We start from the raw sequence: 18731 nt of genomic DNA, 5'->3' as shown, positions 1-18731 counted from the left end.
AGTCACCTGCCTCTATCAGTAACATCTACCCCTATGTTCCAAGGCTGGTAAAGGTCAGGCAGCTGTGAATGTCACTTTGGAGACAGGGGGCATATATATTTTACTTTATGTATTTATGCTATTGATTTCCTAACTACAGGTCCTCAGCTACATTCAGAAGTCTCATTTTTGCTGTTACTGGTAATTCAGAAGGATGCATTAGTATTACTCCTTTATCTCCTTATTTTTTTTTTGAAGGGGGGAGCCGTACCAATTATTTTTGGTCTGTGTTCTGTCATTCCAAGTATGTATACTGACCCCTGAAATTGTTGGGATTTCAGAGTCTTTACTATATTTGGGTCTCACAAACTTCCACAGTTCTTCCTTCATCTCTCTCTATTTCAACCCTCTCTGTTGCAGAATGACTATGTAACTATTTTCCAAGGTGTCCATTTGCCTTTCTTCAAAATATGCAATGCACTTGTATAGAGAAAAAATGCCTATATCTACCTCCTCTCTCACCAAATTTTAATTAGCAAATCTGTGCTCCAAGTTGTTAGCATATACATTTAACCTGTTAAATAAGATTGTCCAAGTTATTTCTGTTGGTTCATGGTTCAATATCTAGTTTTACTACCTTTAGATTTTGACCTTGCTTTCCCCTTATTTCCTTAAAATCTCTAGTCTTTTTCTACTCTGGCTTCTGTGTTTCTTTAACAGACAAATTGTAAGTGTATGTACAAAAATTGTGCAACCCACTTATGTTTGTCCACTCTTAGAATTCATAATGAAATTTTATATAACAGATCACCAGTTTAGTTATACTGTCATCTCTGTGCAATAGCTCTATCAAAGAAGGACTTTTTAAATAAAGTATAGAATAGCACTGTATATAATGAAATTATAAAATATTTTTAACTTAATGAATTGACATTTTTGAGGTTAGAAAGGTGGAACACTATAGAAACTAATACCTATCTAATTGAAAATAGTGAGTTCTTCACAACTGTCAAATAAATCTTATAGAGGAATAAAGAAACCCAACCCTTGGCTTCAGTTTTACTTGTGTGTTTGATGGTATAATGATGGATCTTCTGTTAGAAAAAAATCAATTGCCAAACTAAATGTTTTCACTTTCTGTTCTCAGAACTGGATTTCCTTCTTCATTTAGTCTCAGGTGAAGGGAAGCCCTAGCTAGTTTTCATTGAACATATTTAATGTGAATTAATGTGAATTGTTTGAGGTAAAATATCTTACCATGGTTGTCTCTGCAATGGATCCAAAGCTGTTTATAAATATGTTGCATGTGACATTAACTGGAGGGCCTGCAAAAGAAAAAAAATACCAGTCCCTGTTCCATAATCATAGCTTACTGAGTGAGTGCAAAATATAAACCGTTAAGAAAAAATGTATATTGACTTAGGAGGAAATAATGCTACATTCACAAATCATTTAATGCAAAATTAAATTGAATGGTTTCTAAGAATTTTCCTTTTGATTTTCCTCAAACGTACACTCCTTGACTGGCGAGTTCTAGCAATTAAAAGAAAGAGAGAAAGTTCATTATAAACTTGCATGGATGATTCTATGCAAAAAAATCAACATCCCATTTGAAATATAGTGCAAAAAATATATTTACATGCATTTCAGTGAGCAATGTATGTCACTTCTTACAACAATGAGGGGAAAAAGTGACCTTTTTCACTCAAGGCAGCTGCTAACTTTAACGTTATCATCATCACCGGTAACAGAAATACATTATTGCTGCTCTTATCTCTACTGTTTACAGGAACAAATGTGGATAAGAAAGAATGACTTAGATTTTATTCTCATTTCTTTTAAATCCACAAAATGTTAAGAAACAATTTAAACTGAATTTTCTGTTACCATGGGTCTTCAGTCAACTCTTGTTCTGTCTTATCTTACATTTGTGAAGCATCAATAGTGGCAGAGCAGTCATTATGATACCTGAACAATAAATCATTTCTTTATGGAAAAGGTTTTAAATTATTTCTCTGAAAGTCTCTCTAGAAATTGCATTGTGGTAGAGCATGCTAATCTCTCCCTTAGTTCTTATCAATTCCAGTCTGTGTACAGCAGAAACAAGATTTTTCCATCACAAGGTTTTTCTGTCACCCTCCTGCACCTTGATATTCTTATATCAATAATCCAGTTCAGCGTTGGAGAACCTGATTTCTTTTTGCATGTGCAAACAGTCACTAATAATGAAAGATCTATATCTGGAATTTAAGGACAGTTTTATAAACCCTTATGTAATATTACTTTTTTAGGGTCGCTGAAGTAAGAAGCTGCTCGGCCACAGCTGGTGGTTTACAACTAGCAAAATCTAATGTGACCAGTGACCTTGATATTAAATACTTGAAGAATCAGAACATCCATTAAAAATTCTGTCAACAGGACACAACTTGGAACATCCAGCTTCCTTTCCTCAAGACAATAATTGTTTTTAAGTACTGCATGGCAATCGCAACTGAACATCACTACGTGTACTTCAGTTGTAATACACAAGACTACACCTATGGAGCAGAATTCTCAGGTAAGGAGGCATCTCTCTGCAGTCACTTTGGCATCACTTTCATTTTGATAATTGATTAATTTGTTAAAGCCGTTGAGCATAACCAATACTTCTTTTAATCCAGTAAAAGTTTGACATTGACAACTCCTGAAAAGTATCAAGGGGAAAAAAAAAAAAAGCAGTCAAAAAAAACCTGTCAGGAAGAAAATTGTACTTGCTGGCTGTTAGATATTTTGTTTGCCAGGCAGCTTTCCTTTCAGACACTTGCATGTTGTACTACTAGTCATCATTTCAAATTTGGTATGATACTATCTTGTTTAAAATAATACTATAAAGTGTAAGTTTGCTGTATAAACAAACATAGTTGCTTTTATAAATAAAAAGCCCTAAATCATCACAACACTGATGCTTAATTTCAAAAGCAGCATTACAAAAATATAGTTAACAGCGAATTAAAAAGAGCATAAAAGGAGAAGCTAAAAGAAGCTCCCAAATAGTTTAGAGATTACTTAAAGCTACTGTGCTGCAAGTAAAAATTAACTTCCCAAAATATGGTCAAAAAGAAGCATAAATGAAGCTGTTAAAACTGGAAGTCACATTCAAACACAGGAACTCAGGCAAGTTGAACATAAATTAAAGACAGGTGAAAAAAACCAGCTGACTCTCACTGGAGGCAGAAAAGCTAACAATGATAACTAACTGCGAGGCATTAAAAATAGAATCCTGCCAAGATCTGGAAGATGAAGTCAAGAGGAGATGATTACCATATAAAAGTATCCATGAAAGTGAAGAAGGTCAGAGAGAAACACTAAATGAAGTCTTCGTAGCAGCATTTGTCTCCAGTTGCTAGCTCTGTCAAATACTGGAGCCATTCTGATGGAAGATTTGTACAAGGACTGTAGTAGACATTTCAGACTAAGTGAACAGGAACAAACTGACAGGCTGAGGTGATATTGAGCCAGACCCTATAAAAATCTTTGCAAAATTGTGGAAATATGAGTCACAGTGAGTCAGCTATCACCTTTGTTGGTTTTTTATCAGTGGAAATGTGTACCATGTCCAGCAAGTATAACCTGCATTAAAAAAGAAAAACAGACTCCAGGTATGATGGTGGATGATGTTAACAATGAACTTTATCCCTGTAAACCTTACCTCTGTGCCAGCCAAACTGGTAGAAATGCTGAGAACTGTTATGATTAAGAGAGACGGATTAATATTATTTTTGCTGAAATAACATCTCTCAGATCTACCGAAGCTCTCTGAAAGAGCTGATGAGCATGTGGGCAAAGGCAATCTAATGATCTTAAATAAATATTAATTTTAACTGTAATATGTAATTAAATTAATTGAAATAGTTTCTTTGGTGTTTCAAAAACTTTTCAACATGATCTTTTGTCAAAGGCTTTTTAAGGATACTAGTCCTGAGAAGTGAGATACAGTCATATTATAGGCCTTTTGCTTTAAAGTTATTTAATGTTAGGAATAAATAGCCATTTTTCAAAGTGCAAGGTGATTGCTGGTCAGTTTCCCCACCGATCTACACTGAATCTCTGTAGTTCAATGTCAATGACATCAAAAAGAATATATAGCAATATAATTTTGCTTCTGGTGTAAGATTATTTAGGGTAGTTGTATATAAAGCTGACTGAAAGGAGGTGCAGAAAAATCACAAATTAATGAGCTATCAAGCAATAAAATATTTGATGAAATTCAGTGTCAGTCAAATGCCAAAGAATCCTTACTATGCATTCCTACTGATGGGCTCCAAATTAGTGATTTCCATGTAGGAAGAAGAAGCTAGATTAATTATGGATAGTTCTCTGGCAGCATGCTCTGTAATCAAGAAAGATAGGGGAATGTAAACTAATACATAAAAAAATGGACCACCATACAAGTAGATCATGAACTTCTGTCTTGAATACTTCAAAATATCTCATCTGTCCACCTCAAAAGGATATATTAGGGAGAAACATGATGTCAAGAATGCAAACAAGGATCACAAATTCTATGAAATGCTGCCACACAAAAGCAGCTGAAGTAGAACAGAACTCTTCACATTGGGAAAGGGATGTGGTAGGGAGTCACATGTAAGTACAGAGATCTGTGAAGATCAAAAGGAAACAATAATTTTCATCCATTTCTCAGTATGTCATATGGCAATAAAATCAGTAAAATAGTCACCAAATTCAAAGCAAACAAACAAACAAAAAGATACTTTTCACTATTCCAAAACATGCAGATTTTATTGCAATAAAATACTGGAAAGGCCAAAAGTATAAAGAGCTTCCAGAAGTGATCAGAACATATTTATCTAAATTAATTTTTCAGCCAAGAAGAAGTTCCTAAACTAATGATTGTGGAATACTGTTTGGTAATACGAGGGTAAGGAACACATTACACTTCCCTATGTAAATCCCCAAAATTCCACCTTAATAGATTGTTATCAAAGGGTACAGTCTGGACTGTATAGATTTAAAAATAGAACACCTCTTCCGTACCACATTAATTCTGAGCATCTTGAGATCGTGACAATTTATACATATGGATTACAAAATTGTGTCCAAATTTGAAAGACAGTGAAGTATTTCCCATAACTGCAGGAACAGATATAGCCTGGGATGTGCAACAGCTGAGTAAGAGAAGCACCTTGCTAGAGGTTTGATGTACTGGAAAAAAATATTTTGCAACTGAAACAAAGATTTTACAAGAGTTCTTTTTTTGTTTGTTTTTGTTTATTCCATAGCTAAATAAATACCAACAGTCTTCTCTACTATTTGTGGTGAACAAGAACAGATATGCAGAATTCCTTATCCAAAAGAAGATCACTGGGACAAAATATATAATTATGTGTTATTGATCAAGATTAATTATGACTAAATGATGGTAGTTAAAATTTTTGTCTACAGAGGAATTTTATTGGAAAGGCAAATGATTTAAAACGGTTGTCTCAGTTCTTCTATTAGTACTCATTCTGTTTCTTTAGAACTGTTGCCAGATTAAAAACTCAAAAAGACATTAAGCCCCGGCACTTCTTCTAGGATTAATAAAACTAACCAGAAAGTGGCAAAGTCACTTAAGGAGATACTTATTCTTAGTGATAGATCTGAATCATTCTGGGCAGATTTGTTCAAACTGCATAGCTGTCTAGAAGATTTAGAATGTGCACTTTTTGAAAAAGAACAATGTCAAATTAGGTTTTGCCTCTTTAAATTTCAATAGTTACAAAACAAGGCTCTAAGTCTTTTGAATTATACTTTCAAGAAGCACTGTATTGAATTCGCTAATCTCTAAACCATCTGCCTATTCTTCACTGTAGCTCCATCAGAAGATTGTGACTGCATGGTGTCTATGACAAGCTCCAAAATCTAATCCCCAAATCAACTGCTTAAGCTGTAAGCTCCTCATTTTTAAATACTTGTTTGTAGGACTTTAGGAGACTCAAAGAAGAAAAAAGAAAAACTGCAGTGCTTAGACTTTGCCTGAGGTCTTCTTTTGCCCAGCACAGCTTTACCTTAGGTTGAACCTGCAGTTTGCATGCTGAAGAGTATACAGTAGCAACAAGTCAAGATAACTTTAATAAGGAGAAAAAATAATTTAAGAGCTACCATTCATATAAGAAAGTAGTTTTAGAAATAGTGTTTTGCATTACTTTGCAAATATTGTTTGATACATTAACCTTCCAGGAAGCCAGGCACTGGAACATTCTTCAGACAAGGAAAGTCCAGGGGACTTATTCTGTATGGTCATCAGGGATATTGATCACTGTTGTAAATCTTTTAGCAATGTGTTTGAATTTCCAGTGCATGTTTTTAATTTTCTAAGAAATATCAGTACCGCTAACTTAGTTTTTATATATACATGCACACACAGCATCAACTGTTTATGGCTTACTGGTGAGGAAGTAATTTGAAAAACTACGTACTTGGTCCTTATGAATCAGTCTGGGCAAACTCTGGCAAAACCAGCAAATAGCAATGGCTTTAGGGTCCTAAGCACTTAAGGTTCTGGGACTTGGAGATGTCAAAAACTTATAAAATTTAGTGCTGAATAAGAATTAAGATGGAAAGGCAGAGACATATGACTTAGAGGAGAAAGGCCTGTCTGCTTGAAGGAAAAGTTTTGTAGTAAACATGGAGTAAAACCTGCCTTACAGTCAAATCTTAGAGCTAAGAGAATCTCTTGGACCCAAGAAGATAGGCATAGGAAGAGGCAGCTAAGGCAAAGCAAGAATAATATCATTTTTAATCACAATAGATTTATTCTTTCAAAAACTTTTATATTCTGGAGAACTTAAAGACTGACAACTTGATTTAAAGATTCAGAAATACAGTTAAATATAATTCTGTCATATTATTGGAACACTTTGCACTCTAAAAAACACAAAGTCAAATTTACCTAAACTTCCCAGATAGCAAGAGTTAGAAGGTGTGTTATTTGTCTGTATAATACTTTGTATGTTTGTATAATAATGCAGTTTGTATAATCCTTCATTAAACACTCTAGCATGCCTGAGTCTGGATAATATGGTTTGTGCTGAGACACTCAGAAGATGTAATCATTGCGTTTGTAGTTTTGGACTTCCAGTCTTCTTGGAATCTCCTTTGTCTTGTTTGAATCTCCTTTGTGATACGTGCATAAAAGGCATACACCAAGAGGTAATTCCAGGTATTGAGAACCTGCAGTTTCAGTGGAGAACTGAGAACAGGGGAAGGAACAAAAGGAGAGATGGTCCCTTTTGCCATTTCAAAGCAGACTGGAGCAGAGAGAGAAATCTAATGTCAGAGAAGAATTTGGTGATAGATTCATTAACTAAGATAAGCTCTCTTGAGTTTGGCTCTGATGGCCATGTCATTAACATGCTCTTCCTTTTAGTTAGGATCAGGCAGTTATAAGGGTTTGGCTTGTCTTTCACAGAACTTGTTTTCTGGAGTGCTTCAGGCTATGGTAGTCCAAGGTGCGAATTTGAATCCATTAACAAACATTTAGAAAAGCAAAAAATAAACTCAACCCCTATTGGACTAGTGATAAGCTAAATTTTCAAAAAGTCTGCATTTGGGCAGCTGTGAAAGTGACAGGAATAGAACGTCTTGCTGCTGAAATGAATTCCATAGCAAAGAAAGGCAAAAGAAGGCACTTTTTTTTTTTTTTTTCAGTGAGTACACTTCTTTGTTTTCTTATTTATTCCAGAAACCACATTTGTGTGAGAAGAAATACTGAAATACTGAAAACACGAAAGCTTAAGTTTGAAATTACCTTTGAAATTTGGTCTGATCCTTGCATCGTAGCCTGACATTCTACCCATTAGCTTATCCAGGAAATCAGATGGCGACATTGGCATGCTACGAGATCTTGCACTGTCTGTTTCCTTTGTGGCTACCAAGCTAACAGCAAGGAAAAACAAACGAACAAACAGAAAAACAGAAGAAAACATTTTGTTAGAGATTTTGTTAGGGAAACTTTAATTTTACACAATCACTTAGTTCATTCTTATATGAACAGGAAAATAGCAAATCTAAGAGTGCCTTTCAAGCTAGTTTATGCTTCAAAAATAGTTGTAGCAGAGAAATAGAAACTGTAAATTCTTTTTATATCAGTCATTTTATGGGCAAACTTTATTTTCCTAAGCTGCATTGTTATAGGTTGCTGTTACGTCTTCCTCAGGACTTCTGGAGATGAATAAGACTGCTGGTCAACAGTAACCAATATATTATCAATGTTAAATAATATCATCTACACATATGGCTGTGCATGTGGAATGTCATAATCTGGAATCTACTTTAAGATTGGTCTGTTTTACTAGGTGTGTGAAAAAATTTTAAAAAGTAGTAAGGATCTTTCATAGAATAGTACTACTACCACCAATTTTTGTTCAGACAATGTTTTATATTGGTATTTAAACATAACACAACATATCAAACAGTCTCTTGGCAAACGGTATTCTTTAACATTGTCTCAGAGGTTCGTTTCTGTTAAAACAAAAGTGACTGCTGCAGTGGAAAAAAACCCACAACTTCCTGAAGGAACTATCTTAGGGCAAAATTTTCATCTCAGGGCCACATGGCAAATGTCATCTCCTATAGCCTCCTCTCCATACATACACAGAACTCCCACTGACATTCTAAAGTGTGCTCTGCACATGCCAAGAGAGAAAAGTATCAGCTCTGCGATCAGCCATGTGGACCTGAAGAAAAAGTCTTTATTGTTGTGGAACTCTGACTCAAGTGCTGGCCAACACGTTGAAAAATAACCACAGCCAGTAAATATATATATATAAATAAAATTGTGAGTAACATTGTGATACACAGTGCAACTAAAACCATTTGTGATCTATGGAGTCTCAAAAAAGATACAGAGCTTTTCTATTTGTGCTGATTTCTAGTAAAATATCTCTTGCAGAAGGAAGTGAATCTCTTTTACTTACCCACTTCATTGTCTCCTATTAATGCCAATTCACTCTTTTAGAAGTGCTTAAATATGCCTTTGTTTAGAAGTAGGCACAAGGAATAATGTAAAACCCTTAGGAATTTTCTAACTCATAAAAAATCCTATGCTGAACTTTGCTTCTTAATAACAGGTGGAGTTCCAAAACAGAAAAATTCCATACAGGTATATGTGTATGCAGATGCCATGTTAAGCGCAGACTGGGAATGTAATTTTTTTCCTCCCAAATTTGTGTTACTCAGGACACGAAAAGTTACAGTTTTATGGGAACTTCTGCTTAGAAGGTCTACTACAAAATATGTCCTCAAATTTGAGGTTTGTATTTAATATCTTAAAAAATTATTTCCTATTGAGTCTTGAGTGTTACAAATTTGGACACACAGAGAATATTAACATAGAAACCTCTAGAATGCTGTGGTTAACTCATATTTTAATTTAAATTGCCAATTATGTATTTTAATTGTAATATTAGCTGAAATCAGCTGAAGTTATTTGATTTGCATATAAAATCAAGTAAATGAGTGTCCAATTACACTCTACTGGATTTTATCTATTTGCAAGGCAGGAGACTCAAGACACTCTGTAAATACGTACATACACATATATATAAAACACTTAGATATTTTTCTTATATTCTTGTGTAAGAGTATAAGATTTATCTGTTTGCAAGGCAGAAGAATCAAGATACTGTGTATATGCATACATATATATATAAAAAACACACCTAGATGTCTTTCTTATACTCTTGTATAAGAAAGTTGAGTTTCTATTCTATAGGGTATATAGAATTCCTACACTACATAATATAGATGTCCTATACTTTTATTCTGGATATAAAAATATTATCCAGAACAAAAATATAGAGAGGCCCTTTGTTCACTTCAATATTAATCACTTACTCTGAATGGACAATTTGTTTGTTTGTCCTTTTTTCACTTCTCTGAACTTTTTCTAAATCTTTCTTTGTTGTACTTGTAGTTGTTGCTTTTAAAGGCTGCCATGGAATAGAGTACTTGAAATTAAACTAATTAATGGTGAATAGAGAAATAGTAATTGCTGTGACTATGGATTTTCTGAAAGTGGCATTTACCTTTCCGTATGATACTGTTGTTAATATTTGCTTTCATTTGTCACTTAAAAGCCTCAGAATATCTTGAATAATTTTATTGCCTGCTTCTGAAAACAATATATTCAGCATAATTAATACATTATGTATTAGCACGTTTTATTTTAGATATCAGCTGTAATTTGTAACTAAAATATTTCTTCAAGGAATGTTTTCCCTTTTTCTCAGCTTGGTGTGTTACTGAGTAAAAGCTGGTTGAGCACTGCAGAATTCTGCTCTTTCAAATTACCTTTAGCTGAAAACATGTATTTCAAGAATACTGTGGGACAAATAATACTTTCATCTAGCTAAGCTGACTTACGGTATACTCATCTAGTTAAAAAGGAACAAGACTTGGTAATACAGTAAAACCAGAGTAAAGCAGTGGAGTTTAGAAAGGCCTACCTGGCAAAGTATGGGTTTTCTGTTTACAAATTAACATAAAAATTCTGCATGGTAAGGAGCCTTCAGTTTTATTGTACATTGCCTCTGAAAAATAAGCCTCCGGCTACGTGGTTAGAGAAAGTTACACTCCTTTCATGAAGTATGAATTTAGCTCCTTTTAGTGTTAATGCACATAGCTTCCGCCTTGATATACAGCTATTTCATAATTCTGGGAATGGCTTTGTGCAACTCCAGAGGGAATTTACTCTGACCGGTTGTATTTTTTTTAAAGAATTTCTGCATGCATTTTCTTACAGGCAGAATTATAAGAACTTAATATCAACAAACCTTTTATCCTGTGGTACATTCACACACAAAGTCATTATGGAACTTTAAATTACAGAGAAGAAAAGCTGTACATTTTTGTTCACAGGTAGAGGCAATGAAGGCTTCCCATTGCTGAAGTCTTTTATTTGAGAGAGATTATAACCTCCCAGTCTTCTGGTCTATTCACATTTTTATCAGGAAAAGCTGCCAACAAGAATGCTAGCCCTGGTAGTGATTCCATGTTGTTCCTGTGGGTTATTGTTAAATATTACTAATGGTTATAAGGATTTAAACCATTTTCCAATTTCAGACTTAAAGCAGTACTTTATTTCGCTTTCCTGAATGCATCCTGAAAATCTTTACAATGTAAATGAAGCCTTGCCGAACAATTAAAAAGAAATTTGACTAATGTAGCAGACAAAAATCAAGAAAAAAATAGAAAATGTAAAACGATGTATTCAAAAAATCATTTGTGACCGGCTGAATTTACACTATGAAAAGTTAGGGTAAAAATTTTTGTTCCAAACAAGCTGTTAAATAAAACCAGGCATGAACAGAAAATTAGAATCACCATGACTACAATTAGTCCTGTCTTTGGTGTATTCTGTCTGTTAAATCAGTGTTCACCTAAAATCTGAGGAGAAATGAGCTTTGTGCCATGCCTTGAAGACTGTCAAGTTGTAATTTCATAGACTGAGATAGGAAAACATCTGGAATCATAGATTTGTGGCAGTGCATGACCTACCAGAAGTCATATTTGAGTCAGAAATTGTTAGGTCAAACTGAAGACATTTATAATGGGATATAAATGTTAGAGAGTAAGAAGCAGCCTGCCACAGCCAAGATGCAGCTTCTATAGATCAGCACCCACCTCCTAAATTCTAGACAAGAAGCTGCTGTAGGGAGTTGTAGTAAGAATGGTATTCAACACTGCCATCGATGATCCAGAAAGAAAATATGAAATCATCGATGGTTTAAAACTAAGAATTGCAAAAGAATTGACAGAAATATAAATATTGATGCGGGCAAGAAAATAACTCATTTCTTAAGTCCAGTCCTGTTCTACCTAAATAGTAGAACAGTTTAAAACAGACAGAGGAAGGATATAAAGAGATATATGAATTGGGAATGTGGGCAGAGTTGGCGAAAGCAGTTGAGTCTGAAGAAGGATTCAGAATTCATGTTCAACAACTCAGCACGGTTGTGGTAAAGTTCTTGCTGCACTACTGTGTTATCCGGTGGTGTGGAAAGACTGAAAGAATGATGAGAAGCGTGAAGGTCACTTATTATTTTATATGATATTAATGAGACCAGTTCTGGGATATTGAATCAAATTCCATGTCCAAGTTTTAAAAGGACATTGAAGCATTAGGAAAGGTACTGAACAAAGCCACTAAACCATGATCTGAGAGTTAAGGAAATTTTCTTAAAGGAAGAGACTTTAAGAGCTCAATCTGCTTAGTTTATCAAAAACAAGATTGAAAAATAAAGATTGAAGTGTATAAATACACCAAAGGCACAGAAAATATAGGACATTTATCTAAAGAAGAAAAGCAGAAGAAAAATCAGAGACAGACAAATTCAAATGGGAGTTTAGGCACACAGTTTAATAATAAAGGTAACTTAATAGAAGATCAAACTTTACCAGCCAAGACAGTACAGCTTTTTGGAAGAAGCAATTTAGCAAAGTAGAAGGTATTGTGTTTCATATACAACTAGCTTGGTGAAAAGGAATGACCTATGATATAGAGAAAAGCAGGCTAAATTCAGAGTAGACATTACAAATCTCATGCAGAAATCTTCAGATTGCCAAAAAAAACCACTTAATGGACTTGAATTGCTTAAGGAAGGGAAGCAATGGACATAGTTCAAAGTGGAAAATGGTGTCTTCTCAGAGTCCTCCTACACTGGGGCTGGGTTGCAGGCTTGACGTTGCCTGTACTGTAACCTGTAATCTGGGTTGCAGGTTTACATATGGTAATGTTGGCCCATTTTGCTCAGTTCCTTTCACATCTGCGTATTTGACTTACCCAGCAGCTGCATGAGTACCAGCTTCTTTCTGGTGTGGAATTAAGCTCCAGAATGGAAACTGCACTTGAGCTGCCTATAAACTACAGGCAGCTTAAAAAATCAGAGACTGACCACTACTAGGAAAAAAATGAGCCAATATTCTATCTATGGCACACACCTGCAACCAGAAATGAATTTTAAGCTAGATAATAATATTGTCATGAAAACAAATGGACTTGAAGAGGCCAGGGATAAGTTTAGATCATAAATTAAAAGGCTTTCAACCACTGAAACACTTCAGGAATAGTTTAGCGCTTTGAGTAGAGATAGAAAAACCCTGTGTGTTTAAAGATGGAGCTCGCTATTAGGATGCTGTGACATGCATGACTGACTGAAGGCGATGGGACTCAGTTATTTTCTAACCTTCTGATTCTTGTATGGGTTTAAAGTAATTAATACTACAGAACTCTGACAAAAATATATAGTTAACATAGCTATGTAGCCAGAGCACCAAAATCTACAGAATTTAAATGGGAGCTCTCATCTAGCAGCTGGCAATTTACCTAGCAAGAGAAACCATGGGTTATGAATCTGTGCTCCTGAAATGTCTGTTTAAAGTAGGCATGTTTGTGAGTGAAAAGCTCACTCTCTTCCCTTCCTCCAAAAGAAGATGATTGAGAAAAACTCTTCAAAGGGAATTTCACACAAATGTTTCTTTCTCTAAAACATTTAAACCTACAAAAATCATATTGCTTTCCCATTTTTTTTTTCAGAATTCCTACTCATAGCTGTCCCCTTTCTATCTGCCCCAAACTTCTGCACATTTTTTACCAAAGCATAAATAAAGGAAAGGAACTTTCCAAATGAAAGTGCTTTATATATGCTTTACTTTAAAAGGCGTATTTTGAAAAGTAATTTCAATTTTACTGCCTTTGAGACTTTTGTATCATTTTTGTGCTACAGAAACTACTGTTGTTCACTGATTTCTCTCTTTTAAACTTTCCATCTTCAGGGTGGGTTCTTAAAAATCACTTCCAGTGTGATGTTTCAGCCTTAAAAGTATATCTATTTATTTGAAAATATAGAAGAAAAGAAGTAATGGGCTACTGTCAACATTTGTATAAGAAAGGTTGAAGTCCTCCAGAAGGGCTTAATGATAATGTTAATAATAATAATATAGGCAAGAGGTAAAGGAAGAAATTACATCTTACACCATTTCCTGACTCTTCCTGGTTTGTTGCTGCTACAGGTGAATGACAGAGATAAAAAGTATGATGTGCTGTAATGATATCTTCCACTGGAAACCCCAGAGAGAAGTTTCCAAGTCCACATTAGAGCAGTCCCCTAATTTATTCAAGTTATTCTGAGAGCAGTCTCCAGAGTCTCACTAACTTACTTTCAAATACAATTGATACAAATTACCTTTGAATTAGATGGTATGTTCCTTTTCTTCCTTCCTTCCATAGTTAAACTGTCTATATATTTTGTCTTGAAAATCTTATATTAACACTAAGTTACTGTCTTATTTGGCTTGCAGATTTTTCTCAGCTGATCATAAAGTATTTCTTTCATCTCAAACACAGTCCATCTTAGCCATTCAGAGAGGTAGAAGTTTTGTATTTCATCTTACAACGCATACTACAGAGCTGTTACACGATGTCTTGCCCACACTATGATGGTCCAGTAGCTCTTTTGTTTCATTACTTAGCTTATTCTCTCAGCAAGTGTGGCCAAACCCCTGGAGCAATTGGATCTTGTGTTTGTGGTCCATTCTCTCCAGCTAATGTTTGAATGTTTTTAATGTACTTTACATTAAAAAGCTTTGCAGAGAAGCTAAAGGAAATTAATTACACACTCATAAGGGAAGCAAAAACAGCAGTCAGCCAATATGCACTCAGTTGCATCTCACAAACAGCAATACACAAAAGCATTTCAGTAAATTAATCTGAACTGGTAGTTATTTATTGGTTCACCAATAACAGTTAGGTGAATTAATCTCATGATTACTTCCCTTCATTCTGTACTTGTAAGTAGTGGTGATAGAATTCATCAATTTTAAAACAAAAATTATTCAGTAATTTTTGTAATTACTGAACAGTAACCATGTAATTAACAAGGTCTGCTAAAATGAAATGATCATCAATTGGTGTCTAATCATCTGAAAGTGCCTTGATAATTGCATTTTGAAAATTGTGGCAGTAAGACTTTATGGTATGAAAACAATCTTTAAACCCTTTTCTGTGCAATATAGATCTCTTCATAACATGTATTTAGTAGGATTAATGAGAAAAGAGAACATTATGTTTGAAGAGGTCAGAAGCATAGGGCTTTTTTTTTTGTAAAGTGAGTGTCTATAATTAGCTGATCTATTAATTAACGTAGGTAAAGGACTAACAAGATCAGAGTTTATAGTTTACAGAGTTTGCACACATTATTCGAAGAGTGAACATAAACCTGACCAAAATACCTTTCCGACAGAAGAATGTTCCAGAACATGATAGCTTAAAATAAAAACCAACACATGTTAATAAGAATGACCACTGAAGGCCTCAAGCCCATCCAAATTAAAGTGTTGTCCTTGTTTGTACAAAAATAAAAAATCCTCCTCTTTCAGAGAGATAAAAACTGATTTCAGTTTTAGATGAAAAAATATGTCAATGTAAAGCATAAACAGTAAAAATTTGTTTGATTTTTGTGGATAAATCTATGTTTTTTCCAAATTTTTGCACAGCTTGTCATTACAATGCATTTGTTCAGTGAAGTAGCATGACACAGATGTTCTTCTGAGGTACGATGTGTTTATGTTGCCTACCTGAGACAGCTGTGTCAGAAAAGTAACGCAATTCTCTGCATTTTATTTCAATAAGCAATTTTAACTTTTGAAAGCCTTGCAGATGGAATCATAGAATCATAGAATCATTTAGTTTGGAAAAGACCATTGAGATCATCAATTCCAACCATTAACCTAACACTGCCAGGTCCACCACTAAAACATGCCCCTAAGTGCCACGTCTGCACGTCTTTTAAATACCTCCAGGGATGGAGACTCAACCACTTCCCTGGGCAGCCTGTTCCAATGCTTGACAACCCTTTCAGTGAAGAAATTTTTCCTAATATCCAAACAAACTCCACACCCTGACACAGTTTGAGGCCATTTCCTCTTGTCCTATCACTTGTTACTTGGGAGAAGAGACCAATACCCACCTCGCCACAACCTCCTTTCAGGTTGTTGTAGAGAGCAATAAGGTCTCCCTTCAGCCTCCTTTCCTCCAGACTAAAGAACTCCATTTCCCTCAGCTGCTACTCATAAGGCTTGTTCTCCAGACCCTTCACCAGCTTTGTTGCCTTTCTTTGGACACGCTCCAGCACCTCAATGTCCTTCTTGTAGTGAGGGCCCCAAAACTGAACACAATATTCAAGGTGTGGCCTCACCAGTGCAGAGTACAGGGGCACGATCACCCCCCTGCTCCTGCTGGACACACTATTCGTGATACAAGCCAGAATGCCATTGGCCTTCTTGACCACCTGGGCACACTGCTGGCTCATACTCAGCCAGCTGTCAACTGACACCCCCAGATGCTTTTCCTCCAGGCAGCTCTCCAGCCACTCCTCCCCAAGCCCATAGTGTTGGATGGGGTGGTTGTGACCAAAGTGCAGGACCTGGCACTTAACCTTGTTAAACCTCATACAGTTGGCCTTGGCCCATCAATCCATCGGTCGCTCTGTAGAACCTTCCTACCCTCAAGCAGATCGACACTCCTGTCCAACTTGGTGTAGTCTGCAAATTTACTGAGGGTGCACTAGATCTCCTTGTCCAGATTATTGATAAAGATATTAAACAAGACTGGCCCCAACGCTGAGCTCTGGGGAACACTGCTTGTGACCAGCCACCAACTGGATTTAGCTCCATTCACCACAACAATTTGGGCTTGGCCAACAAGCCAGTTTATTACCAAGTGAAGCATACGACCATCCAAGCCATGAGCAGCCAATTACTCCAGGAAAATGCTGTGGGAAAGGGTGTCAAAGGCTTTACTAAAGTGTAGGTAAACAACATCCACAGCCTTCCCTTTATCGACTAAAAGAGTCACCTTGTTGTAGAGTGAAGATCAGATTAGATGAGGCAAATTTTGTGGAATGGGAGCTCAGAAGTGGTGATAAATACATTTAAAGCAAATATTTTTCAAAATTGTAATAAAATTTTACAGCAATCTCTTCACCCTACTGGAAATTAAAATCCTTCGCAGAAAAGAGAATATAGACTTCTCTTATTGAAAGCCATTCATCAGCAGTATTGATTCACGAAAAGCTAGGGCCATTCTGGAAAGCCAGGAGCTGTGTCAGAGGGTCACAGCTGCATGGATCCAGTCCTGAAAATGACATGCAGAATTGGCTGTGACTGATGTCCCAGTCTAACTCACACAGAAAGAGTTTCTTCTAAGGAGCAAAATAAGAGACAAAATTTGTCTCCTCTGAATTATCTTCTGGAAGACTCAATCTCTTTATATTATCTACATTGTTAATCCAGGGTAACTGAACTCCTAGTTTAGATGCCTAATTAGGGAACATTACCTTCTTCAACAAGGTCAGTGCAAGGAGATAATTTCCTTCCAACTCCTTTCTATACCAGCATGAAAATAATTCTACCTGAGCTTTATTGGTGAAGAAATATATTTCATTCTGAGGGAGTTAAAAAAAAAAAAAAAAAAAGTGAGTTTCCAGTGGTGAAAGAGTAGAAAGAGTAGTGGGAGACAGTGTCATGTACTAAACCCAAAGAGAGCAAATGAAAGAGAAAGAATTAAGTTTACAATGTCTCAAAAAAGGCTGAGGTTCCAAATGCTTTTCCTAGTAGTTCTGTTAAACCAACAGTGTGTTGCTTGCTAATTAAAGATGAAATTTATTTTATTTGTTGTATTTCATGAAGTTGTCGGTTCCTAATGCAATGAAAATAAAGACTCTCATATCCTGCAATGTTTTAGATAACAATAATTTTATCAGATCAGAGAGAAGCACAAAACTCCTAACTCATGTTTGCAGAGAAAAGACTGTGACAAACTAACAGGAGCAGAAGCATCGTATCACCAAGATTTTAAAGAGGTATTTTCTCAGAAAAATCCTCAGGAGAATTGTAAGTATTTTCTGTGACAAATTAGATTTTCTACTGACTTTTCACAGTTTTAGGTTTTTCTAGTTGCCCTTTTATCCTCTTATTATGTATAAGTTCAAATGGTCAGATATTTTTTTCAATAGTGCTACAGAGATAAGTAGATTGACATGATGACATATTTTCAGCCAAAGTAACAATATTTATGTGTATCAAACAATACATTTCCATTTTAACATCACTAATTATCCATTCTTTATTATTTTAGAGGTTAGAAATGAAAACCATGTGAAAAATATATGGGGTTTCATGTCAATGTAACTATTAAAAAATGTCGTATTCAGATTTGGAAGAATTTAATTTTTCTGTTTCAGTGACTGAAGTAACTTAGCATTTTAGCACTCTTCATAGGCTAGGCAATGGTTACAAGCATTTTGTTGTAATGTTGCCAATACCTTTATGGTGTCAAATTTTTCTTTTTTATTAGTACAGTTGAGAATTCCTCCAGTCCTACAGTTTTCCTCCAGTCCTGTTTGTCATGGAAGTAAAATGGTAGAATATTTATAGCTTATTTACTTTATGTACTATAGTTTTAAAGAGCTTTGGATTGCTGTAGGGTTTTTCAGCTTTTCTTAACATAGAGAAAAAAATAGAGAATAATGAGGTTTTAAGTCTTCTGATTAAGTCATTCTGACCTGATCAGCATTCTACAGGTCAAACGGCTTTATAACCTAGATGAGGCTAAATTTCTATATATTTGTTTTTGTTTGTGACTTGGTACATATGTATATTGACACAATGCTTTACTACCCACCCCCACTTTGGGAAAATAGATCATCTCTTAG

The 18731-nt window shown here is 35.3% G+C and overlaps 1 protein-coding gene across 2 annotated transcripts in view; it reads right to left on the bottom strand.

The window, feature by feature from the left end:
- The window catches only part of GLRA3 (glycine receptor alpha 3), a 97060-nt gene that overhangs the window by 66715 nt on the left and 11614 nt on the right, over positions 1–18731 (bottom strand). For both annotated transcript variants that reach the window (XM_064449686.1, XM_064449687.1), the window contains exons 2-3: positions 7769–7896; positions 1237–1304 (exon numbers count right to left, since the gene is read on the bottom strand). In XM_064449686.1, coding sequence (XP_064305756.1) covers positions 1237–1304; positions 7769–7896 — 196 coding nt within the window. The remainder of the gene's footprint in view (positions 1–1236; positions 1305–7768; positions 7897–18731) is intronic.

This window comes from Phalacrocorax carbo, chromosome 4, assembly GCF_963921805.1.
Source record: "Phalacrocorax carbo chromosome 4, bPhaCar2.1, whole genome shotgun sequence".
Lineage (NCBI taxonomy): Eukaryota > Metazoa > Chordata > Aves > Suliformes > Phalacrocoracidae > Phalacrocorax > Phalacrocorax carbo.
This window is presented reverse-complemented; position numbering and strand designations above follow the sequence as displayed.